At 42.5% G+C, this 25,742-nt stretch overlaps 1 protein-coding gene across 1 annotated transcript in view; it reads right to left on the bottom strand.

Annotated features, from left to right (window-relative positions):
* The window catches only part of LOC309555995 (carboxypeptidase inhibitor SmCI-like), a 232,730-nt gene extending 209,862 nt beyond the window's left edge, over positions 1-22,868 (bottom strand). Inside the window, exon 1 of the mRNA XM_082258248.1 lies at positions 22,785-22,868. Coding sequence (XP_082114374.1) covers positions 22,785-22,863 — 79 coding nt within the window. The 5' untranslated portion in view covers positions 22,864-22,868. The remainder of the gene's footprint in view (positions 1-22,784) is intronic.
* Between the last annotated feature and the right edge of the window lie 2,874 nt (positions 22,869-25,742).

The raw sequence follows: 25,742 nt of genomic DNA, 5'->3' as shown, positions 1-25,742 counted from the left end.
ATACAAAAACCCTCCATGGGCTTGGCTCTACTCAACCTTGGGATTGATAAGTTCCCATTATCCATGCGACAAGTTGTATGCCACATTTTATTAGCAGCTCGCCACAATATATTAATCAGCTGGGGTACTCAAAATTCACTTAACTTATCTGATGTCAAATTAGTGGTCAATCGCAATCACTTGTTTGAGCGATTACTTGCAATTAACCATGGCTCATGTGCAGCCTTTGATGAAAGGTGGAAGATCTGGGTTACTTTTAGAGGGTAGAATTATTTAATTGCTTAGTTTATTATTCGGGAAACTGTATCTTATCATGGTGCGAATTGATTGGTACAGTTAGTACCCGTTGGGGGTACGGGGGGTGATGGGGCGACGAAGGACTGACCAGAGAACCGCCTGCCCTTCCGATGGTCTACTCTATATCGACAAGGTAATAATAAAATGTTTTCCATACTCACGTTTAACTCAGCTAAACATACAGACTGTAGGGAGATACTGTATTGTACTTGATGACCTTATCCTGTGTATTTTTCGTTTTGTTTCATTAATGCCTGATGCACTACAATGGAATTGTTTCTTTGATTTTGTTTGTATGTATTAAACCAATAAAAAATTATTGTTGAAAAAATACATAAAACTATCAAATAACATGCTGGAGGGATGCCTCAAAGCTAAACAATATGATGTAGTCTTGTAAAAGTGAAAAAAGGAAAGATCTATTGTTGGGTTCTTTCTAATATTTTATCCCAGCCATTATCCAAGCATGCCGCCAGGATGCCAAGGAAAGGGAGGGCAGTAAGCGTTCACCAGCTCCTTCCTATAAAAATTTAGGCCACATGTCTGTCAACATTGCAGGGTACATTGCAATAGGGGGCAGCAAAGCCTCCCCCTTGCAGGTATCTTGTCCTAATGTTGAGGGACAAGAGCCTCTTTCCCATATCCTGTCCCCAAAAATAATGTGGGTGGTTGTGGAGGGGACATATGGGAATCTGAAATCTCCCCCTAGAATAAGGTAGCCCTCAGATATCCACCTTATTTAAGGGGGGTTAGTAAGGGGTAAAATAGTAGTTTAGTAGTAAGCCAGTAATGTTGCTGATGCAAGTAATTTTTGTATTGTACGTATTTGCTTAATTTAAGGTTTTATAGGTATAAGTACACAAGAGAATACAGCAAAGTTTGCATGTATACCATACAGTCTGTTCCATACCAAAGCGAGTGATTTAAAAAAGAAAATTGTGATACCATATGTCTTTTGTGCATATAACTTATTGGTTACACATAAAAGAGGCACATACATGTGAATATCTTTGCATCTCAAAAACTATGAAGCCATTTAACATTACAAAAACTCTAAATTGCACAAGTCAGTTAGGGCCCCTTTAGACTTATATGGCCCAGTATGCACTGAAGGGGAATGACAGAACCTCTTTCTAGTTGCTTGCAGCCATTTTCTAGTGCTTGACCTGTGTCACGCCATTTTCTTAAATACAGCTCTGACTTATAATGACTTATTTCATTTAAGGTTACTTTAAGTCTTTAGTTACACGAACAATGAAATAAGTAAATCACCCTATGTTTTTTCAGTGTCTTGACACCTTAAGATAAAGATACATTCCATTTCCTTTGTCCCTAACACATTTACTTCCTCTTAAGTCTACTTTGAGTTATAGGGTCTAGACAAGGCATATTTTGCAATTTCTAACGAACATTCTGTATTAACCCATTGTTTGACTTTTGAGAGACTTGACTCTTCCTGAGAGCACTCACTCCCCCCTCCCAACTGTATTTCCTGTTCAATTCTGTGTATAATAATTACTCCGCACATGGAATAAATCTAAGAATTCTTTTGACTGAACACTGGTTGCATGTGTCTTTTTGAACAGGATAGAGCATTCTCCAGAGCTCTGCTTTTCTTTTACATAGAACAGACCATAAGTCAAGGACTTATTATATATACACTTAAGGTATCTAGGTTGGGCATAAAGGAAATCACCAACAATATTGGGGGCTCGTCCGGGATCGGAGAGAGAGCGGTCATCACGGGTCCAAAGATCACGGGTACTGGGTAAGGAGATATTTTATTTTATCTGTTTGCCTGTCCGGTGGGACTTGGCCTTTAGGCCCTGGTTCCGATTTTTGAACCATACACCAAACGCTCAGGGAGCGTGTTGGATAATAGAGCGGCTCTGGGGAGACGCTCTGGATTTATATATATATATATATATATATATATATATAACAATATATATATATATATATATATATATATATATATATATATATATATATATATATAGAGGCTTCAGGGAAGCCAGAATAATATTTTTCAGGGAAAGATATTATATGTTAGGTTGTTGAACCTGAATATGTTCTGGGAACGTATCGAGACAGTGTCTCTGGGAGACACAGGATTTGTCATTTATAAGGAAAGACAATACCTGGGGCTTCTGGGAAGCCCAGGGGATTTTTCCTCGGGAAGAATCCCGTTCCTCTGGGAGGGACAAATAAAACGTCTCTGGGAGGCGTTGTAGCTGTCTTCAACAAAGACAGTTTTTTTCTTTGGGTTTCAGGGAAGCCCAGGGGGTTTTAGGAAAACCCCGTTCCTTTAGTGAATAATAAATAGATGTCAGTCTGTTCTGTGTAAGAAAAAAACTACCCCTTTTCTTGCTTATATCTTTCTATCGCATAGAACTGTAAGATTTAGAGTATAAGATAATCTGTTTGTGTAACATGGAGGTTCATTTGGTAAGTTAAATGAACTAGTTTGTCACTTATGTGTAAAGATTTAAGTTAATTTACTTTATGTGTAATAAGAGGAAATTATTTGTCACGATTACTGGTTTGAAATATATGGAAACTGTATCTATAATTATATTTGACTTGTAAAAAAATTGCGCCTGCTGACTGTTAATATAACACACTGTTCCTGATAGCGACTGTCACATTATTACTGTAAAAATTGACTGACCGATCGTAGGTTATCAGACAAATCAAGATAAATGTTTATTATGTGTATTGTTTGTTTGTCTATAATGGTAGGAAAACCTTCTTGATAGCCATTATACCTGGGAGTATCAGTCAAGACTCTGAAAGGGTTTTTTTTTTGGGTTGTTCCAAGAGGGGTCATTCAGAGTCTAAAAACTATAAGGTTTAATATACACATACCAAGTGGCTTTTCAGGAGGGTTTTTAACCATAAAGAGGGTCTAAGGACCCAGATACATTTAAATGATTTTGTGAATGTGTAAATCTTAGAGACATGTTTTGTTTATGGTTTTGTGAAATTATACTGAAGGTTTAGGTCTGATGCTGGCCATACATGATACAATTTTCTTACAATTTTCAGTACAGTTTTTCTTGAAATTTACCTTCAGCTATGTAGTACAAACGTCTGCATAATTGGATACAAGTGAATATGTTTAATTTTGACCTCTTATGTGGTTTGTGGTGGATCTAACAGAAAATTGTACGATAAAGAGTTGTCTGGACATGTGTGGCCAGCCTTAGAGATATTAGGCTACAAGTAACTATTTTAGTGAATGTTTAGTTGTAATATAAAGTACATGGAAAAAGTGGGGAGAATTGGTTTATTTATGCCCCGTATTAGTACAATTAAAAAAAAAAAAAAAAAAAGCTACGTAGAGCTATTAGAAGTGAAAGTGAAAGTCTTTAAATACGTAGATATAGACCACAGCGATTGCCTATAGACAGAAGACGGGGGAGACTGTTTGGGAGTTTTGGGCAGTTAAGTGTCACTGCGTAGCAAAGCACTTATAAAGTCTTATAATTCAAACGTTTGTCGTTAATTTAAAGTCACAGTACATGTTAATTGTAAAACAGCAAGTTTCTGATTGGGCTACTAAAACCTTGGAAGGTTTTAAAAAAAAAACCATAACAGAGAGCGATGCTGCTGGCTTTTTTGATCTGTCTAAAGAAAAACAGCCTGTCAGCACGCATTTCCAAGAGCCTTATCAGAAGAGGCAAATCAAAGAGTAGGACATTTTCAACATAGGCCCCCCTACAATAATAATATTACCTTACAAATACCCCTGACCACACCTGCACCCCACGGTTTCATTCTCCAAGGCAGGTGTAGTTTTCTTCGTAATGTCAGACAAGCAGAAAATGTTTATGTGTCAGATACATTTAAAACTACTACATTTCCTTACGCGAGGGGAAAAAGGGGGGGGGGGGTCACTTCTGCAAATGCACTTACCGTATATACTCGAGTATAAGCCGAGTTTTTCAGCATGTTTTTTCATGCTGAAAATGCACCCCTCGGCTTATACTCGAGTCACTGACTGGAGTGTCTTTTTAAAAATGGCGCCGCTCGGCGCCGACGTGTCACTGCGCATGTGCCGCATGCCCGAGAATAGCCGAACACCCGAGCATCGGCGGCGCATTTGCGGTGACGTATGACGGCGCCGGGTGGCGCGATTTTTAAATAGAAGACGGTGCCTCACCGACAGGTAAGCGAGACGCCTCCGCAGCCCCTGCATTTCCTCATGCAGTGCTGCGGGCATGGTACAGGACATTCTCCTGTACCATGCCCGCAGCACTGCATCTCCTGTGCCATGCCTGTAATTACTGTGCCATCCCTATACCTACTGTGCCATCCCTATACCTACTGTGCCATGCCTGTACATACTGTGCCATGCCTATACCATCACCTGTGCTATGCCTATACCATCACCTGTGCCATGCCTATACAATGCCTGTACCATGACCTGTGCCATGCCTGTACCATCACCTGTGCCATGCCTGTACCATCACCTGTGCCATGCCTGTACCATCACGTGTGCCCTGACCTGTACCATGCCCTTACCATGACCTGTGCAATGCCTGTACTATGACCTGCGCCATCTCCTGTACCATGCCCACAGCCCCTGTTTTGTGTCTCGTGGTGGTCCAGTTGGGTTCAGTAGCTGCTGCATTTCCCACCCAAGGCTTATACTCGAGTCAATAAGTTTTCCCACTTTTTTGTGCTTAAAGTAGGGGTCTCGGCTTATATTCGGGTCGGCTTATACTCGAGTATATATACGGTAGTTCCCTGATTCAGAACAGTTGTAGAATCCCCATACATAAGCAATTATTTTTAAAGAATTTTCTTGAAGTTTTGCCATTTATACATTTGTGCCCATCTTGTATGAGCATAGTAATAATGAATAAAAACACTATTTTACTAGGAAAAAATATAAATTGCCATTGTCGGCAGGATATTTTGAAGTTATTTTTTATAGAATTATAGATAATGAAAAATTATATTTGGCAAATGGTCCCCTATGTGAAAGGGAGCCTTCCTGCAAAATTTAGAAAATTGGCTACTTGCCAAGAAAGCGTTCAAATGTCATATTTTTATTCCTGTTATAGTTATGGAATTTATTTTTGGACAGAAAGAGTTACCGCAATTAGTGTGACCATTGGACCCTGTTGGCACAGAGCCAAAAGTTTCAAATCAGATTAACTTTTTATCTGATTATAGTTTTTAACTTATATTTTATGGGTATCCTCTATTAAAAGAGGGGAACCTCTGGCCAGATTTTTGTTAGAATGGCACGGAAAAAAAAAAAAAAAAGTTTTTGGGAAAATTGGCACTAAGCCAAAAAAAGGTTTTTAGGTTTGTATTTGATCACAGCATGCAAGTGGTATCTGATGTGCCATCTCTACTGACAGCCATACCATCTGATGCTATCCACTGTACAGTGATTGGTTTGAGTAATGTGTTTTTTTTTAAAGCGTCCTATTGGACGAGGAGACACAGCCATCTTTGTTCCTTGTTTTTCAGTCCAGGTAACTGACCTGGTGTAGAAATGCCTTAGGGCCAAGTAGACAATTCAATTGTCCGCTCTATAGTTCTCCAGACCATGCAAGAGGGGATGAACACCTGCTCATGGGTCAGTCCCGCTACAATATGTACATGACATATGTAGTCACTCTGTGGAGACCAGTCAGAGCGAGTGAGTTTATTGAGGAATGTACATGTATGTGGACACAAGGTGTCACAGGAATTATGACAGTGGTGTCAGGAAAGTGTTGTTTACCTTGGTTTTGTTCTCACAGAGGGTGATAGTAGAGTCAGTCACATAAGAAGTGGGTCTTGCCAGCCCACAGTGGGTCTTGCCCCCCCACAGGATCATTAATTGTTATGGATCCAGACTGCTCCTATCTATAATAACATTTTGAGACAAACCACAGGTCCAGAAATGTTAACTGCGTTTATATATCTGAAAAATGCTATGATTGTAGCGCCTGCACTGGGCCTCCCAAATCATGGAAAAATGTTTTGTGTTTATGCAAGGGACAATTGTAAGACCATGACAGGTGTACTTTCCCAGGAGTATGGTGGTAAACTTTGCCCTATAGTTTTTGTCCAAAGATGCTCGCAGTCCAGGCCTAAAGGCATGCCTGAAGTGACTCTGAACATAGCACATAGCATCTTGTGAGATGGTAATAGGGATGGCTACATCATTTGCCCTAGGTAGGCCCCAGTTTTTAAATGGGCTACTGGTATTAACCACTTAAGCCCCGGAGGATTTGGCTGCTAAAAGACCAGAGGGTTTTTTTGCGATTTTTTACTGCGTGACTTTAACGGACAATTGCGCGGTCGTGCGATGCTGTACCTAAACTAATTTGACGTCCTTTTTTTCCCACAAACAGAGCTTTCTTTTGGTGGTATTTGATCACCTGTGCGATTTTTTGATCATGCGCTATAAACAAAAAAAGAGCGTCAATTTTGCAAAAATAACACTATTTTTCACATTTTTTTATATGAAATTCCCCCCCAAAAAAATGTAAAAATCAAAATTTTTAACATTTTCAGCCAATTTGTTTTATGCTACATATGTTTGGTAAAAAAAATCGCAAAAAGCGTATTTTGATTGGTTTGCGCAAAAGTTATCGCGTTTACTAACAAAGGGAAAGATTTTTGTCATTTTTGGTGTTTTTTTTTTTTTTAACGCGTAATGGCGGCGATCTGCGATTTTTTTTGCGAGACTGCGACATTGCGGCGGACAGATCGGACCCTTGACTGACATTTTTGACACTTTTGGGGGTACCAGTGACATTACTGCAGTAATCAGTGCTATACATATGCACTGTTACTGCAAAAATGACACTGGCAGGGAAGAGGTTAACTGTATTGGAGAGGGAGGGGTTAAGTGTGTCCTAGGGGCGTGATTCTAACTGTATAGGGACATTGCTATTGGTGTAAAAACAAAGATCAATGGTCCTACATAGTAGAACCATCTGATCTTCATTTTTACACCAGGGAGAATGACGGGCGGCTTGTTTACATAAGCCGCTCCGCCTTTCTCCCTTCACCGGAGCGATCGTAGTGTGACCGGCGGACATCGGGTCCGCCGGTCACACGCACTGACTTGTAAGTGAACAAGCCGCGGTGGGCGCGCGCCCGCCCGCAATTGGCTCTCAAGTCAGTGACAGGCGAGTGACGTACCCATACGTCACTCTGCCTGGCCGGGGCTGACCGCCGCAGTATATAGTCGTGCGGCGGTCGGCAACCGGTTAAAGGGTGTGTTACACCACAACATGATATATAGGCAGCCATAGAGGGAGCAGAGGATGTTTTTTGTGGTTAATTTCCTGCTCCAAGCCAAAAGATCACACATTATTGAAGCTACAAACACATACTACAGAACAAGTTTTAAGGACTTAGGTGATGTTTTAGAAAAAGTTGAGAATAGCCTTTTTCTAAAAGAGGGGAGCTCTTGTGTGTATCCCCGCAGCTAGCGCCCCACTGGTTATTGCCTAGTATTATGGAATTGGACACAGGGGGTGGGAAAGAACATGTGAAGTATTGCTGACAGTTTTAGTGCAAGCATATGTTGCTAGGTGCATCACCTGTATTAGGAACAAACAATCCAAACAAACAGGCCAAACATGAGCATCTCCAATACCCATCAAACCCATTCACACATCTACATTTCACATATAGGCCCAAAGCAGGGAAGAAATAAGAGTTCTTTTTAGTCAAATAGTGGACGTGTTCAGCAGATAAGTGGAAGCATTTAGGACCACAAAAAAGGGAGATGCCCACACGGTGGCACGCATTCTCAATCAGGAGATTATTCCTGGATGGGGGTGCCTGCTTTGAATTAGTTCTAATAATGCTCCAGCTTTCATATAAAAAATATGCCAGGAACTAGTTAAAATCTTGAAAATAGATTATTATCCGCAGAGTTCAGGTATAATGGAAAGAACGAATAGCACAAACAAAGACAAATTGAGAAAAGAGTGACTGAAACTTCGAATCAAGTGGAATGGAACGAAAAGTTGCTCGCACCTTTCTTTTCTTTTTACAGGAAAATACCCATCCCTTCAGAGAAGGAGACGTAGTGGTAGTGAAGCTGCTGCCCAAAGGAAAGAAACAAAAGAATTTCGCCTACGGCCCAGAGACCACTGTGGTAGCAGTTACCAGGACCGCTGTCTTGACCGAACACAGCCCTACTTGGATCCATGCCACTAGAGTGAAGTTGGTGCGGACAGGACCTGAGCCGGAAGATCCAGAAGCAAGAAAGAAGGTACTAACGGCGGCAGATTGCCCTGACCTTGAACAGGAGAGCCAAAGAAAGGAGGTACTAACGGGGCAGATTGCCCTGACCTTGAACAGGAGATTCAAGAAAAGGGAGTACTGACAGGGGCAGACCGCCCAGACCCTGTAGAAAATGACTTTTCCAGTTGCACCGGACTCAGGCAAACTATGGCTGCTGATAATCCTGATTCCATTTTCAGTGTTTTCCTTTGTATGGACTGTTACTAACTGCATCTATCACCCGGAAGATTTGGGTGTCATGAGAAGTATATGCGGACCATACCCTGCACATGAGACACATAACAGAACAAAGAGAGAATTGAGTATTGAGCATGATGTAGATGAGAATCCACCCACTTTTCATAGTGAAATGTTATTAACAAAATTTAAATATGCTTATGCAAGGAAGTCAGGTTTTGAGAAATGTTGGATATGTAGCAAACTCCATCCAGAAACAGCCCGCATCCCTCTTATGGCTGTCCATTGAATATTACCCAGTTCCTTAATGAGACCTCTGCTACTTTAACCAATGTGCCAAGTAATAGTAATATCACCTTCCCAGTAGATGGTAGAAGCCATTTCCCAGACTGGTGTTTCAGCCTAGGAAATAACACACGTGTTAACCCTTCCATTTGCAAAAAGTCAATTCTTAATATTACTTCCTGCCAAGCCCCATTAGGAAACTCATGTTCCCTGTTTGACATATCAAGTCCTAGTTTAAATAAGACCATAATGAGTAACTACCAGAATTTCTCTAAAGACATACAACAAATACTTGACCACGTTGTGACCGCAGTACAGAATAGACGCCTACAAGAATATATTTCCCAAAGACCCTTTTCACTGGTAAAGAGTATATATGTATGTTGTGGGAAGGAATGTTACCCCTGGGTCCCCCTCCATGTCTCAGGATGGTGCTATTTAGCTTCAGTGGTCCCAATTATGGGAGTTGTGGATAATGACAACAATGGGCACATGCTTGAAGCAAGTGCATATCCAAGATATCCCTTAACCACTTAAGCCCGGAAGATTTTACCCCCATTCCGACCAGGGGGTATTTTACGACTCGGCACTGCGTGACTTTAACTGACAATTGTGCGGTCATGCAATGTGGTACCCAAACGAAATTTACGTCCTTTTTTTCCCACAAACAGAGCTTTCTTTTGGTGGTATTTGATCACCTCTGCGCTTTTTATTTTTTGCGATATTAATAAAAAAAGAGCGAAAATTTTGCAAAAAAATGACATTTTCAACTTTGTCTTTTAAAAAATATCCAATATACTCAATTTATGTATTTTTTTTTGGCCAAAATATATTTAGCTACATGTCTTTGACAAAAAAAAATTCAATGAGCGTATTTTTATTGGTTTGCGCAAAAGTTATAGCGTCTACAAACTATGGTGTAAATACAGAAATTTACGCAGCTTTAATTTTTGACTGCCTATCTCATTTCATGAAGTGCTAAAATGGCAGGGCAGTACAAAACCCCCCCAAACTACCACTTTTTGGAAAGTAGACATCCTAAGGAATGTTCTGAGAGGCATGTTGAGCTCATTGAATATTTCATTTTTTTGTCACAGGTGTTTGAAAAATGACTAAAAATTTTTTTTTTTTTTTTTTTTTTACACAAAGTTGTCATTGAAATGATATATTGCTCACACATGCCATGGGTATATGTGTAATTACACCCCAAAATATATTCTGCTGCTTCTCCTGAGTACAGGGATACCACATATGTGGGACTTTTTGGGAGCCTAGCTGTGTACGGGACCACAAAAACAAATCCCCACCATCAGAATTTCAAAGGGCGTACATTTTTCATTGCATTTTCTCACTACCTCTAACGGTTTAGGAGGCCCTGAAATGTCAAGATACCACAAAACCCCCCCAAATGACCCCATTTTGGAAAGTAGACACCCCAAGCTGTTTGCTAAGAGGCATGGTGAGTCCATGGAATATTTTATATTTTACCACAAGTTTTGGGAATATTACTATTTTTTTTTTTTATTTTTTTTTTTTACACAACGTTGTCACTAAAAGATAAAATTCTCACACATGACATGGGTATATGTGGAATTACACCCCAAAATACATTCTGCCACTTCTCCTGAGTATGGGGATGCCCCATGTGTGAGACTTTTTGGGAGCCTAGCTGTGTACAGGACCGCGAAAACCAATCAACACTCCCAGGTTTTCTAATGGCGTAAATTGTGCATGTCACCTCTGCACTACCTGTCACAGTTTCGGAGGCCCTAAAATTCCAAGATAGCACAAACCCCCCCCAAATGACCCCATTTTGGAAAGTAGACACCCCAAGCTATTTGCTGAGAGGCATGGTGAGTCCATGGAATATTTTATATTCTGCCACAAGTTCCGGGAAATACATATATATATATTTTTTTTTTTTTTTTTTCACAAAGTTGTCAGTAAATGAAATATTGCTCACACATGCCATGGGTATATGTGAAATGACACCCCAAAATACATTCTGCTGCTTCTCCTGAGTACAGGGATACCCCATGTGTGAGACTTTTTTGCAGTCTAGCCGAGTACAGGTCCCCGAAAACCAGTCCCCGCTTTCAGGCTTTCCAAGGGCGTAAATTGTTGATTTCACTCCTGACTACCTATCACAGTTTCGGAGGCCCTAAAATTCCAAGATAGCACAAAACCCCCCCAAATGACCCCATTTTGGAAAGTAGACACCCCAAGCTATTTGCTGAGAGGCATGGTGAGTCCATGGAATATTTTATATTTTGCCACAAGTTCCGGGAAATATATATATATATATATTTTTTTTTTTTTTTCACAAAGTTGTCAGTAAATGAAATATTGCTCACACATGCCATGGGTATATGTGAAATGACACCCCAAAATACATTCTGCTGCTTCTCCTGAGTACAGGGATACCCCATGTGTGAGACTTTTTTGCAGTCTAGCCGAGTACAGGTCCCCGAAAACCAGTCCCCACTTTCAGGCTTTCCAAGGGCGTAAATTGTTGATTTCACTCCTGACTACCTATCACAGTTTCGGAGGCCCTAAAATTCCAAGATAGCACAAAACCCCCCCAAATGACCCCATTTTGGAAAGTAGACACCCCAAGCTATTTGCTGAGAGGCATGGTGAGTCCATGGAATATTTTATATTTTGCCACAAGTTCCGGGAAATATATATATATATATATATTTTTTTTTTTTTTACACAAAGTTGTCAGTAAATGATATATTGCTCACACATGCCATGGGTATATGTGAACTGACACCCCAAAATACATTCTGCTGCTTCTCCTGAGTATAGGGATACCCCATGTGTGAGACTTTTTTGCAGTCTAGCCGAGTACAGGACCCCGAAAACCAATCATCGCCTTCAGGCTTTCCAAGGGCGTAAATTGTTGATTTCACTCCTGACTACCTATCACAGTTTTGGAGGCCATGAAATGCCAAGACAGCACAACCCCCCCCAAATGACCCCTTTTCGGAAAGTAGACACCCTGAGCTATTTGCAGAGAGGCATGTTGAGTGTTTTGCAGATCTCACTTTTTGTCACAAAGTTTTGGAAATTGAAAAAAGAGGAAAAAAAATGCATTTTCCTGTTTTTTCTTCATTTTCCAAAAAAAATTAGAGCTGCAAAATACTCACCATGCCTCTCAGCAAATAGATTGGAGTGTCTACTTTGCAAAATGGGGTCATTTGGGGGGGGTTTGTGCAATCTTGGCTTTTTATGGACTTCAAAACTGTGATAGGTAGTAAGGAGTGAGATCAACAATTTACGCCCTTAGAAAGCCTAAAGGTGCGCATTGGTTTTCCGGGTCCTGTACGCGGCTAGACTGGCAAAAAGTCTCACACATGGGGTATCATTGTACTCAGGAGAAGCAGCAGAATGTATTTTGGGGTGTCATTTCACATATACCCATGGCCTGTGTGAGCAATATATCATTTACTGACAACTTTGTGTAAAAAAATAAAAAAAAATAAAAAAAATTTTTTTCCTCGAAACTTGTGGCAAAATATAAACTATTCCATGGACTCACCATACTTCTCAGCCAGTAGCTTGGAGTGTCTACTTTGCAAAATGGGGTCATTTGGGGGGGTTTTGTGCCATCTTGAAATTTCAGGGCCTCTGAAACTGTGACAGGTAGTCAGGGGTAAAATCAGCAATTTACGCCATTAGAAAACCTGAAGATGTGGATTGGTTTTCGGGGGCGCGTACACAGCTAGGCTCCCAAAAAGTCTCACACATGTGGTATCCCTGTACTCAGGAGAAGCAAAAGAATGTATTTTGGGGTGTCATTTCACATATTCCCATGGCATGCATGAGCAATATATCATTTAGTGACAACTTTCTGTAAAAAAACAACAAAAAAAAAAAAAATAATAATTTTCCCGAAACTTGTGGCAAAATATAAAATACTCCATGGACTCACCATGCCTCTCAGAAAAAAGCTTTGGGTGTCTACTTTTCAAAAAGGGGTCATTAGGGGGGTGTTTGAACAGTTCCGGCATTTTATACTCAATCTTATCCACACATCACCCACTCTTCTAACCACTTGAAAACCAAGCCTTTTCTGTGCCTTTTTGTTTACATGAAAAAATATTTTTTTTTTACTAGAAAATTACTTTGAACCCCCAAACATTATATATTTTTTTAAAGCAGAGGCCCTATAGAATAAAATGGTGGATGTTGCAAATTTTTTTGTCACACGGTATTTGCGCACAGATTTTCCAAACGCAATTTTTGCGAAAAAAATACATTTTTTTTTAATTTATTGCACAAATACACTATATAATTCCAATTTTTTTGGTAAAATTTAAAAGATGATCTTATGCCGAGTTCATAGACACCTAACATGACATGCTTTAAAAATTGCGCATGCCTGCGCAGCGACAAAAACGTATGTACATTTTTGAAAACATTTAAAAGTCTCTACAGGTTACCACTTTAGACTTACAGAGGAGGTCTACTGCAAGAATTACTGCACTCAATCTGGCGATCGCGGCGATACCTCACATGCATGCTGCAATTGTGGTTTACATATGACACTAGACCACCGCTTGCGTGCGCCATTGCGCGCAAGCACCGGGGGTAAGGGGGGGGGCTCAATTTTTTTTTTTTTTTTTTTTCTTTTGCTTTTTTATGTTATTTTGACACCTTTCCTTTAATTTTTTTTTTTTTTTAAATCATTTTTATTGTTATCATAGTGAATTTAAATATCCCCTATGATAGCAATCTGTAGTGACAGGTACTCTTTTTAAAAAAAATTGGGGTCTTTTAGACTCTAGATCTCTCCTCTGACCTTAACGCATCTGACCACACCAAAATTGGTGTGATAAAATACTTTCCCAATTTCCCAATGGCCCTGTTTATTTCTGGCGAAACAGAAGTCATAAAATGCTCGTAGCCTCCGGCATCTTAGGCCATAGAGATGATTGGAGCCATTCTCATCTCCAATTAGCTCTATGGTTAGATAATTGAACCACCGGCTGCACTCTCGGGTTAACCGGTGGGACAGGAGAGCCAGAGAAAAACCATGGAAGGCTGCGGAAGGCGGCGGTGGGGGGGGGGAGGCCCCTCCCACTGCATGTAAAAGCAGTCTAGCGGCCAATTACCTGCTAGAATTGCTTTTACATGTAAGCCGACCGCTGGCTGTAAAAAACGATACCAAGATGATGCCTAAATCTGCAGGCATCATCCTGGTATAACCACTCAAAGTCCAGCAACGTACCAGTACATTGCTGGTCCTTGTTTGGCATATAGGTTTTTTTTTTTTTCATGCAGCCTGTGGGCTGAACGGAAAAAAAGAGAACCTATCAGAAATCAGCACAGGAATAATGCGTAGTATTACTCATCATTAACCGCCCAAACAACCACCCACTGAATTTAATGATGGGTATACACGACACTATCCACGTATACCAAAATAGGATTTTAACTGCAGTGCTGAAATCAGAAAATCACCACAGCTGCTATCAGCAAAGGTATCCATATATGCTGAGCGCAAACGCTGTTTGTGTCAGAATATATAAAATCAATGCGTGGTAGCCGACGAGGGACCTGCAAGAGAAACAGGTCACAAAAGAATGAAAAAACAAACAAAGGACATTGAAAAAAAGTATAGTAGGAAGGAGTAGAAGGACATATAAAATGACTGACAACAACAGTTTTTGGATTTTCATCATTAACCGCCCAAACAACCACCCACTGAATTTAATGATGGGTATACACGGCGCTATCCACGTATACCAAAATAGGATTTTAACTGCAGTGCTGAAATCAGAAAATCACCACAGCTGCTATCAGCAAAGGTATCCATATATGCTGAGCGCAAACGCTGTTTGTGTCAGAATATATAAAATCAATGCGTGGTAGCCGACGAGGGACCTGCAAGAGAAACAGGTCACAAAAGAATGAAAAAACAAACAAAGGACATTGAAAAAAAGTATAGTAGGAAGGAGTAGAAGGACATATAAAATTACTGACACCACAACAGTTTTTGGATCCTTTTATTTTTCTTTCTAACTGTTCCTTTACTTCTTGATTTGGGAGGGACTGCGATCATCTGCGATCTTCTCTTCCAGCTTGGGTCTCTCAAAATGTCGATGGACATCCAACATCCTTCGAGACCCTGTGTTTATGTGCCCTACACTGTGTCGTGCTGTACCCTACGCTAATAATCCACTAGTGTATGGTAGAGCTCGAAACATTCCCCGATGCAGAGACCAGGTTGGTCAGGACATTTGGGACAATAATAACGGGTGTCACGCCTAAATCCGCGCTTGCTACAGACACGACATCTTCTTTGGGGCCATCTTTGGGTAGGGGTACTCGGGAGGACATGTGAAAAATGCCTCTCATGCAGCCGGCTCACTGCATCTGGAAGGGGAAGTTGGGCAGGCATGCCTCCTGGGTACAGGTAGGCAAGGATGATCTCTTCCTGGAATTCCCGGAAAGATCCAGTTCGTCCTGACGCCCTGTATAGGACAAAGGCGTTCAGCATAGCCAATTGGTATAGGTAAACAGACACTTTTTTGTACCAGCGTATGGCTTTACGGGCAACTAAATACGGCGCCAAAAGCTGGTCGTTAAGGTCCACCCCTCCCATGTTAAGGTTATATTCGTGGACACAGAGGGGTTTCTCCACAACGCCAGTTGCCGTAGGAATTTGGATCGTCGTGTCTGGGTGAAGGGAGGACAGAACATAAACATCCCGTGTATCCTTCCACTTCACCGCAAGTAATTTGTCCGTTTTCAAGCAGGCTCTCGCCCCCCGACTAAGACGGGAATCTACAAGCCGTTGGGGGAAGCCCCGGCGATTAGGTCGCACGGTGCCACATGCGCCAATTTGTAAATCAAGAAGGTGACTAAATAGTGGCACGCTTGTATAAAAGTTGTCCACGTACAAATGGTACCCCTTTCCGGATAAGGGTGACACCAAGTCCCAAACGATCTTACCGCTGCTCCCTATGTAGTCTGGGCAGTTGGGGGGGCTCCACACAGCTATCTTTTCCCTCATAGACCCGGAAACTAACTGTATAGCCTGTGGCCCTGTCACACAATTTATACAGTTTGACCCCGTACTTGGCACGCTTGCTGGGGAGGTACTGTTTCATAGCAAGGCGGCCAGTAAATTTAATCAGGGACTCGTCAACGCAGACAACTTGTTCGGGGGTAAACAAGGCTGCAAACCGCTGATTGAAGTGGTCTATGAGGGGCCGAATTTTGTGGAGCCGATCGTATGCAGGGTCTCCCCGAGGACGACAGAGTTCATTGTCGCTGAAATGCATAAATCGCAGAATTTGCTCGTATCTCGTCCTGGACATAGAGGCAGAGTACATGCGCATATGGTGAACTGGGCTAGTGGACCAATATAGCCGCAATTCACTCTGTTTAGTTATGCCCATGTGGAGGGAAAGGCCCAGAAAGATCTTAAATTCGGAAACCGTTATAGGTTTCCAGCCGAATTGTCTGGCAAGGTGTGAATTTGGGTTGGCGGCGATGAACTGTTGTGCATACAAATTTGATTGATCCACAATAGATCTGTAAAGATCTTCCGTGAAGAACAGCTCAAAAAAGTTCAGGGGCGTAAAACCAGCTGTCTCCACGTGGATTCCAGGTTGGGCGGTGAATGGGGGAAGTACTGGCGCTGTAGTATCGGTGGGTTGCCAATTAGGAAATGCCAGCGCATCAGGGAGGGCACTATGGGCTCTACGGGCCTGTCTTCGAATACGCGGTGGCTGCGGGCCACTACTTGTGCTAGCCACCGCACCAGCTTCAACTGCACTTAGGGGACTCGCCACGTCACCAGGTCTTACTGCAGTGCTGGTTGTACTAGGTCCAGGTTGTACTAGGCCGCTGGCGCTTGCCAGGTCGCCAGAAGGATGAGCGGCACTAGTACCCACACTCTGCTCCATACGAGCACCCTGCGATTCCTGCATCACAACAACTTCAGAATGGGGTCGGGTACGCCTGGGTCTAACAGGGACCCATCTGTCGTCGGAGCTATCTGTCAGGGAGCCGCTGCCGTCATCAGGTTCATATACTGACACTAATTCGGTCATTGTAGCTTCCCCTTCGCTATCAGATGACTCGGTCAGCATATAACTGAGAAGCTCTTCATCCCTGTACGAACGTTTGGTCATTTTGGCAACTAAATTTACTCGTACAGTGATGCGACTCACAGGTAATAAAAGCACCTGGTTGTCGAAGACTATTTCAAGCGCTACAAAAAAAACTGCTAATGCTAGCAGGGATCAGGCCTGACTCTGCTAACACAGCGGTTTTGTGTCTTGTGTTTTTTTGCAAGTGACAGTAATCTATTGATTACTACACTTGCCTGGGTGAAAGGGTTAAACGCAGGTGCTGGCCGGAATCAGTACTGATCGTGCAAACACCGCGTTTTGGGAACCCTAAACTATGGGGGCGCTAGTATAGTTCTGATCAGATCAGATATTGATCTGTTCAAACACTATACTAGAAATGGAAGTGTAGGTGCGTGCGTGCGTGCGTGCGTGCGTGCGTGTGTGGCAATCAAGGGGTTACTTCTAAACTATGCGCTGGGGATCTGGGGGGGGGGTGGCGGGGACCCTAAACCTCCTTTGGGAAAGAAACTAGCTAGCTAGCGCAACCTCAAGTCACAATGACACCAATACAAAATACAGTAAAAACAGTATATTATGTGTGTATTAGTGCTAATGTGACAGAGGGTGTAGGGGTTAACGGGATGTGATCAGGGGGGGATCAGGGGTTTAAATCTTTATTGGAAGGGACTGGCGGGTATCCTAAGGATAAAAGGAACGGTGGCAAGCGCTAAACCTGGTCACAAGTCACACTTATACGGGTATATAGAAAATGCTATATACTGTATACAGTGTGCGTTGTGGCAGGGGGTGTAGGGGTGATCAGGAGGGGATCAGGGGATTAAATCTTTATTGGGCGGGTGGGGGGGACCCTAAACCTGCTTGGGACACAAACTTAGTCGCCTGCGCTAATTCTGATCACAATGACACTAATACAAAAATACAAAAACACAGTATATTACGTTTGTATTAGTGCTGATGTGACAGAGGGTGTAGGGGTTAACTAGCGGTGATCAGGGGGGGATCAGGTGGGATCAGGGGCTTAAATCTTTATTAGGGGGGGGTGGCGGGTAATTCAAGTGGAAAAAGGGGGGTCGCAAGCGCTAGACCTGACCACAAATCACACTTATACGGGTATATAGCAAAATGCTATATACTGTATACGGTGTGTGTTATGGCAGGGGGTGTAGGGGTGATCAGGGGGGGGTCAGGGGCTTAAATCTTTATTGGGCGGGTGGCGGGGACCCTAAACCTTCTTGGGACAGAAACTTAGTCGCCTGCGCTAATTCTGATCACAATGACACTAATACAAAAATACAATAACACCGTATATTGCGTTTGTATTAGTGCTGATGTGACAGAGGGTGTAGGGGTTAACGGCGGTGATCAGGGGGGGTTCAGGGGGGATCAGTGGGTTAAATCTTTATTAGGGGGGGGTGGGGGGTAATTTGAGTGGAAAAGGGGGGGTCGCAAGGGCTACACCTGTTCACAAATCACACTTATACAGGTATATAGGTATATGCTATATGCTGTATATAGTGTGTGTTGTGTCAGGTGCTGTAGGGGTTAATTGGGGGGGCGATCGGGGGTGAAATGTGCCTATCTAACTGTGTGTGGGTGTGCTTGGTGCAGTACTCACAGTAAGATGTGCTCTCCTCTCACGCTGGATCCAAAAAGACCGTTGTGGGGGGAGGGCACATCTCCTCTAAGCCTGTGTTTACATTTCACAGGCTTAGAGGATGATCTGATTGGGCAGGACCGATCAACAGGTCCAGACCAAAAATGATTGGCCTGGACCTGATGACTGATCGGTTCTGAACCCAATCGAGTCATCATCGGCGGCGGGGACGCGCGGGAGCGCGCACAGGGCCGGCAAATTGTGCTGACGTAGGCCTACGTCAGTTTGCCTGGCCGGGGCTGAGTGCCGACGTAGATCGTCGTGCGCCGGTCGTAAAGTGGTTAAGACATAGAATCAAGCGAGATCTGTTCAGCAAGGGAGATCTGGCTTGGGCCTGGCTTGATATGATGAAAAAATTAAATAATTATTCTGGAATCATTGATGAGATCATGGAAAAAAATTCAGATGATATTAAGTTGCTAAATCTTGAACAAAGGGCCATTAGGAAGAAGTTAGAATTACATGATCTAGCTATAGAGAGTATGAGTGCTGCACTGACTGGCCTCTGTGAGCATACTGAGGACTATGAGTGTTGCACTTGGATATACAATACCACTTTGGAAGTGCCAAATTATTATGACATAATTGCCCAACACAGAAAGGAGGTCAATAAGTTGCAAGAAGAGGCCCGTAACATTGCTAAAAGCTGGGATCCTTTTGTAGGTATAGGGGGTTTTGGTTTTGGAGGAGTGTTTTCCTGGTTAAAAGACATTGCTATGATGATTGTGATGATTTTACTTTTTCTATTATTCTTATATGCATGTTTTAAGCTTATTATGTGCCTTATCATTAAAACCACAAAGAACCCAGACTCAGCTAGCAGAGGGGGATCTTATGTAAGTTTGTACTTTAACAGAGATGCTGAAAATGTTGACACATTTCTAACAGCTAGACAAGGTGTGCTGATCCAACAAACCCAAACCCCTTTTGATTCTCAGGAATATGTTAAGTTTTATAAAGCCAAGAAAGCTAAGTCTACCATTTAGGTGGGCAGGTTTAGGTCCTTATTTGATTATACTAAGGAAGCCAAGGGCATTGTCGCCTAACCTGCTGTCCATTTCCAGAGAGACCTTGTGTCCTCTGATGACACTGTATAAATGATAGGGAGAAAAATCATGCATATGAAATTATGATTTTTTAGAGGAGATTGAAGGGGAATGACAGAACCTCTTTCTAGTTGCTTGCAGCCATTTTCTAGTGCTTGACCTGTGTCACGCCATTTTCTTAAATACAGCTCTGACTTATAATGACTTATTTCATTTAAGGTTACTTTAAGTCTTTAGTTACTCGAACAATGAAATAAGTAAATCACCCTATGTTTTTTCAGTGTCTTGACACCTTAAGATAAAGATACATTCCATTTCCTTTGTCCCTAACACATTTACTTCCTCTTAAGTCTACTTTGAGTTATAGGGTCTAGACAAGGCATATTTTGCAATTTCTAACGAACATTCTGTATTAACCCATTGTTTGACTTTTGAGAGACTTGACTCTTCCTGAGAGCACTCACTCCCCCCTCCCAACTGTATTTCCTGTTCAATTCTGTGTATAATAATTACCCCGCACATGGAATAAATCTAAGAATGCTTTTGACTGAACACTGGTTGCATGTGTCTTTTTGAACAGGATAGAGCATTCTCCAGAGCTCTGCTTTTCTTTTACATAGAACAGACCATAAGTCAGGGACTTATTATATATACACTTAAGGTATCTAGGTTGGGCATAAAGGAAATCACCAACATTAATGCTCATATGTTATGTGAGTCAGGATAAGCAACAGAATGTATTTTGGGGTGTCATTTTTACATATACTCATGTCATGTGTGAGCAATATATCATTTAGTTTGTGTAAAAAAAATAAAATAAAAATAATAATAATAATTTTACCAAAACTTGTGGCAAAATATAAAATATTGCATGGACTCACCATGCCTCTCACCAAATATCTTGAAGTGTCAACTTTGCAAAATTGGGTCATTTGAGGGGGGTTGTGCTATCTTGAAGTTTCAGGGCCAACGAAACTGTGATAGGCAGTGAGGAAGTAAAATGTGCAATTTACCCCCTTAGAAAGCTTGAAGGCGGTGATTGGTTTTTGGGGTCCCGTACACAGCTAGGCCCCCTAAAAGTCTCACACATGTGGTATCCTTGTACTCAGGAGATGCAGCAGAATGTATTTTGGGGTGTCATTTCACATATACCCATGGCATGTGTGAGAAATTTATCTTTTAGTGACAACTTTGTGTTAAAAAAAAAAAAAAGTGTAATTTTCCCAAAACTTGTGGCAAAATATAAAATATTCCATGGACTCACCATGCCACTCAGCAAATAGCTTGGAGTGTTTACTTTGCAAAATGGGGTCATTTTGGGGGACATTTCAGGGCCTCCGAAACCATGATAGGTAATGAGAATTTGGCGGGTTTTATACTGCCCTGCCATTTTAGCACTTCAAGAAATGAGATAGGCAGTCAGAAAGTAAATGCTGCGTAAATTCAAGTATATACACCATAGTTTTTAGACGCTATAACTTTTCTGGAAACCAATAAAAATATGCTTATTGAGATTTTTTTGTCAAAGACATGTAGCTAAATACATTTTGGCCTAATATATGACAAAAATTGAGTATATTGGATATTTTTAAAAGAAAAAGTAGAAAATTTCATTTTTTTCTTAAAAGTTTCGCTATTTTTTTATTACTATTGCAAAAAATATAAAGCACAGAGGTGATAAAATACCACCAAAAGAAAGCTCTATTTGTAGAAAAAAAGAACGTAAATTTAGATTTGGTACAGCATTGCATGACTGCACAATTGTCAATTAATGTCACGCAGTGCAAAAATGGAAAAAAGTGGCCTGGTCATTAAGGGGGCAAATCATTCCCATCAAGAAGTGGTTAAACAACAGAGCTCCAGGGAAAGAAAAACAAATATGGTCCACAGCATTGGGATTTAAACCCTCTCTGCTCACAAGGATTCCCACTGAAACCAGCCCCAGTACATGTTTTGTAAAGAAGAAACAAAGATCTAGGTTTCTATACCAAAAGGGACCATGGAGCCACAAACCACCCATTAACCACTTACCGTATTACCGACCACCCACGTAGACCTACGTCGGCTGAATTTAAGTGGTTGTACCGGGGTGAGGCCTCTGCGTTTTGAATGCATGGAAGTGTAGTGGAGGGGTCTAGGGTCTTTTAGACCCCGATCCCTCCATAAAGAGTACCTGTCACTGCCTACAGTATTGCTGTTACAAGGGATGACATTACTTGTGACAGAAATAAGAGTGATCGGATTTTTTTTTTTTTTTTTAAAAACCTGTGCTAAAATTTATAAAAAAAATAAAATAGGAAAAAAAAAAATGTAGCCGCCCCGTCGTCATGAGCTCACGAACGAAATAAAACGTGTACGGAAATCGTGCCCGAAAATGAAAGCGCTGTTCAAACTACACATTTGAGGTATCGCCACGATCTCCAGAGTGAGAGCAATAATTTAAAAAAAAGAGTTACGATCTAACTCTAAACTAGTAACAGTTAACATTTTTTAAAGCGTCGCCTATGGAGATTTTTATGGACCGTAGTTTGTCGCCATTCCACGGGTATGTGCAATTTTAAACCGTAACATGTTGGGTATCTATTTACTCAGCGTGACATCATATTTCACAATAAACAAAAAAAAAGGGCTAACTTTACTGTTTAGTTTTTTTTTTTAAGTGCAGTGAAATGTAATTTTTCCAAAAAAATGGCGTTTGAAAGACTGCTGCGAAAATACCAAGTGACAAAGAATATTGCATTGACCGCCATTTTATTCTCTAGAGTCTTTGCTAAAAAAAAATATATAATGTTTGGGGGTTCTAAGTAGTTTTCTAGCAAAAATTACTAATTTTAACTTGTGAACAAAATGTGTCAAACACTTTTCTAGATAACATAGTCCATTTTACATATATGGTATATATATATATATACAAATACACAGTACTATTTCAGCAAGACTGACCTTTAGCTGTAGAGAATGAGATGGACTGAAGCACCAACAGGCTGGCAGCAATCACAGCAAGGGAACATGCGGTTGTCATATTGAAGACTTATTAGTTGGTGTTGCTCTGTAGACTGTGTATGATCCCAGATTCCTGGTGGATAGTTATAGGGAGAAGAAACCACACCCACAGCAAGACTGGCCAGATCTATTGGTATGCCCCTAGAAGTGGTTCCAATACCCAGTGCTGGCACAAGGTCATCCAGCACCCAGGGCAAAGATGGTAAACTGTGTCGTTCCCCCGTCCCCCCAGGATCGGACTAATAGGGGTGTAAGGGTGTGTAATGTTTGTGACATGCACTTAAATAGTACTTAGTGTTACACTGCAGCGACCCAGAGAGTTTAAAATTGGTGCACACATATAGGATAGTGATCTGTGGTGTCACCAGAAGGAAAAAATGTCCCTGTGGTGACGGTATGACTGGGAGCAAATTATACTGCTACAGTATGTTGTTTGTGTCAATCTGAGGAGGACTGTTTGACCTTTGACCTCAGTGGGATGAGGGATGGTAGGTGGACTCTGAAGGGTGCATAGACCTAAAGGGCTCTAGGGGGGGCTCTGAAGGAGGAAGGGGGGTGAAATACCTCTAAGGGCTCATTCAAACATGCTGCTATCAATGCTGGTGTTCGACAGGTGGTGAGGGGGCCATAAGTGGCTACCATCTGTTTTATCCCTAAAAATGCTGACCTACGGTGCCTCTATAGTGTGCAGTACATGCCATTTCATTTTTTTGCCATGTGCAGAACACTGACTGGCAGCATCTCCTTATTCAGGTGGGTGGTTGGGGCACTAAAAATGCAGCTCAACTGCCTATTTTTTCCTCCCTCTAACCTGTGTGAATAAGCCCTATGGCCTTGCTTACACTTGTGCTGGTGGGGGGAGGGTCATAAAATAAGGGGGTTGAGTTGCAGTTTTACTGTCTCCACCCCTTTAAGCTTCAAAGGCAGCCGCATGGGGTAAGCCCATTATGCATCCCAAAATCTTTTGATTGATAGGCTGCCCTACAGGTGAGAAATTTGGAAAATAAGTCCATGGCCCTTTTCTAAAAATGTGTCACATCACACAGTGTTACGGCACCATGTGGTTTGGTATGTGTAAAAATGTGTGCATTAGCAGATGTGCGGGGGTGCCCTTAACCCATTAATGGCACTGCTGAGCACCTACTAAAGGACAGGATGCTTCTGTGTTTGTCAGGAAAGCCACAATTTTGTGCACAATCCTGACATGCAAGCAGGTTCGCACTTTTGTGCAGTGGTTTGGCCGCAGTGCGATTGTATGTGCAGTTTACCTGCAGATTTAGGTGCGCTCCCAATGATTTCTCATGGACTACGCATTTTCTGAACGTGCATCAAAGATGCACCATGCAAGACTGTGATTTGCTTTCATGAAAAACAAGCGGTCTGAGAGAATTTAATGGAAGCACACTTACAATTGTGGGTAAACTGCACATACAATCATGGTGTGGCCATCCTGCCACTCACTGCACATACAATCATGGTGCGGCCATCCTGCCGCTCACCTATGTGAACCTACTATTAGGGATCAGAAAATAGTGAATCAATGAGGAGGTTGGGGTGGTATGTGCTAGTGAAGAGCAAAGCAGTGGCGTCACTAGGGTGGGGCCAGAGGGGGCCATGGCCCCACCATAATTAGTCTGTGCCCCACCATGTGCCCCCCCAATTAATTATGAGCAAATACACTGGTCATCTTCCCCTCCCTCCCAGTGTGTGTGTCAGGTAGGTCAGTGTGTGTGTCAGGTAGGTCAGTGTGTGTGTCAGGTAGATCAGTGTATGTGTCAGGTAGGTCAGTGTGTGTGTGTGTCAGGTAGGTCAGTGTGTGTGTCAGGTAGGTCAGTGTATGTGTCAGGTAGGTCAGTGTGTGTGTTAGGTAGGTCAGTGTGTGTGTCAGGTAGGTCAGTATAAGAGTGGGGTAAGTCAGTGTAGTGGTTTTGGTAGGTCATTGTAGAGACAGGTAGGTCATATGCATTACATGGGCAGGGCAAAGGGGGTGGAGTTAAGGGCGTAGCCAGGGGGGCGCCAAAATGAGGTTTCGCCTAGGGTGTCAAAAATCCTTGCACCGGCCCTGTGCACAGCGGAGCGGCATTACGTCAGGGAGAGTGCGTGGCACGCATCTGCACACCAAGCACCAGCCCGCCCCAGCCTGTCCGAAAGTGCGCGCAGGAGTGGCGTGACTGGCGGGCGACCGACCGGATGTACGTGTCAGACTCAGCACAGCAGTCACACTGTCATCACTGGGTGTCTGGCTTGTCGGGACTCTGGGACCGGGATGGGACGCCGGGACGATCGGGACCAGACGGTGAGGCGGCCACAGCGGCGGAGGCAAGGCCAAGCAGAGGAGTGGAGGAGTCTCAGACTGAGGAGTGAGGAGCCGAGCCAGGCCAGCAGCCAGCCAGCCACCAGCAGCAGCAGGACACGAGGAGCAGCCGTAGGCCGGCATCGGCTTAGAGGTGGCACTGGCAGCCTCAGCCTGCCTGGGAGGTGAGTCAATGGAGCAGTGAGACTGAGTCCACTCACTGCCCAGCCATTTGTAATAATGCATCATACCACCCTCACACGCACACCCAACAATTGTCAATGTGGAGGGACAGTGCTTGACATGCCAAGCTGACAGAATTTTACAGCTGAACAATGCTGTAAAATTCTGTCAGCATACTCAGCATGTCAGCCCACATTGTCATTTTCAGGGGTATTAGGACTCAATGTGAGTCCATTGCACATTTTCATCTCATACCACCCTCACCCCTGAAAATGACAATGTGGGCTGACATGCTGACCGAATTTATTGAACTGCTCCACTAGTGCGAGTGCCACCTCTAAAACTGATGTCCCCGGGCCTGCTCCTTGTGTGCTGGCTCGCTGTGTCTGGTTCCATTGCTGCGTACTGCTGCCTCACCTTAC

This window comes from Pelophylax lessonae, assembly GCF_965119305.1.
Source record: "Pelophylax lessonae genome assembly, chromosome: 5".
NCBI classification, from domain to species: domain Eukaryota; kingdom Metazoa; phylum Chordata; class Amphibia; order Anura; family Ranidae; genus Pelophylax; species Pelophylax lessonae.
Note: the sequence above shows the minus strand (reverse complement) of the source record. Positions and strands in the feature narration are given on the sequence as shown.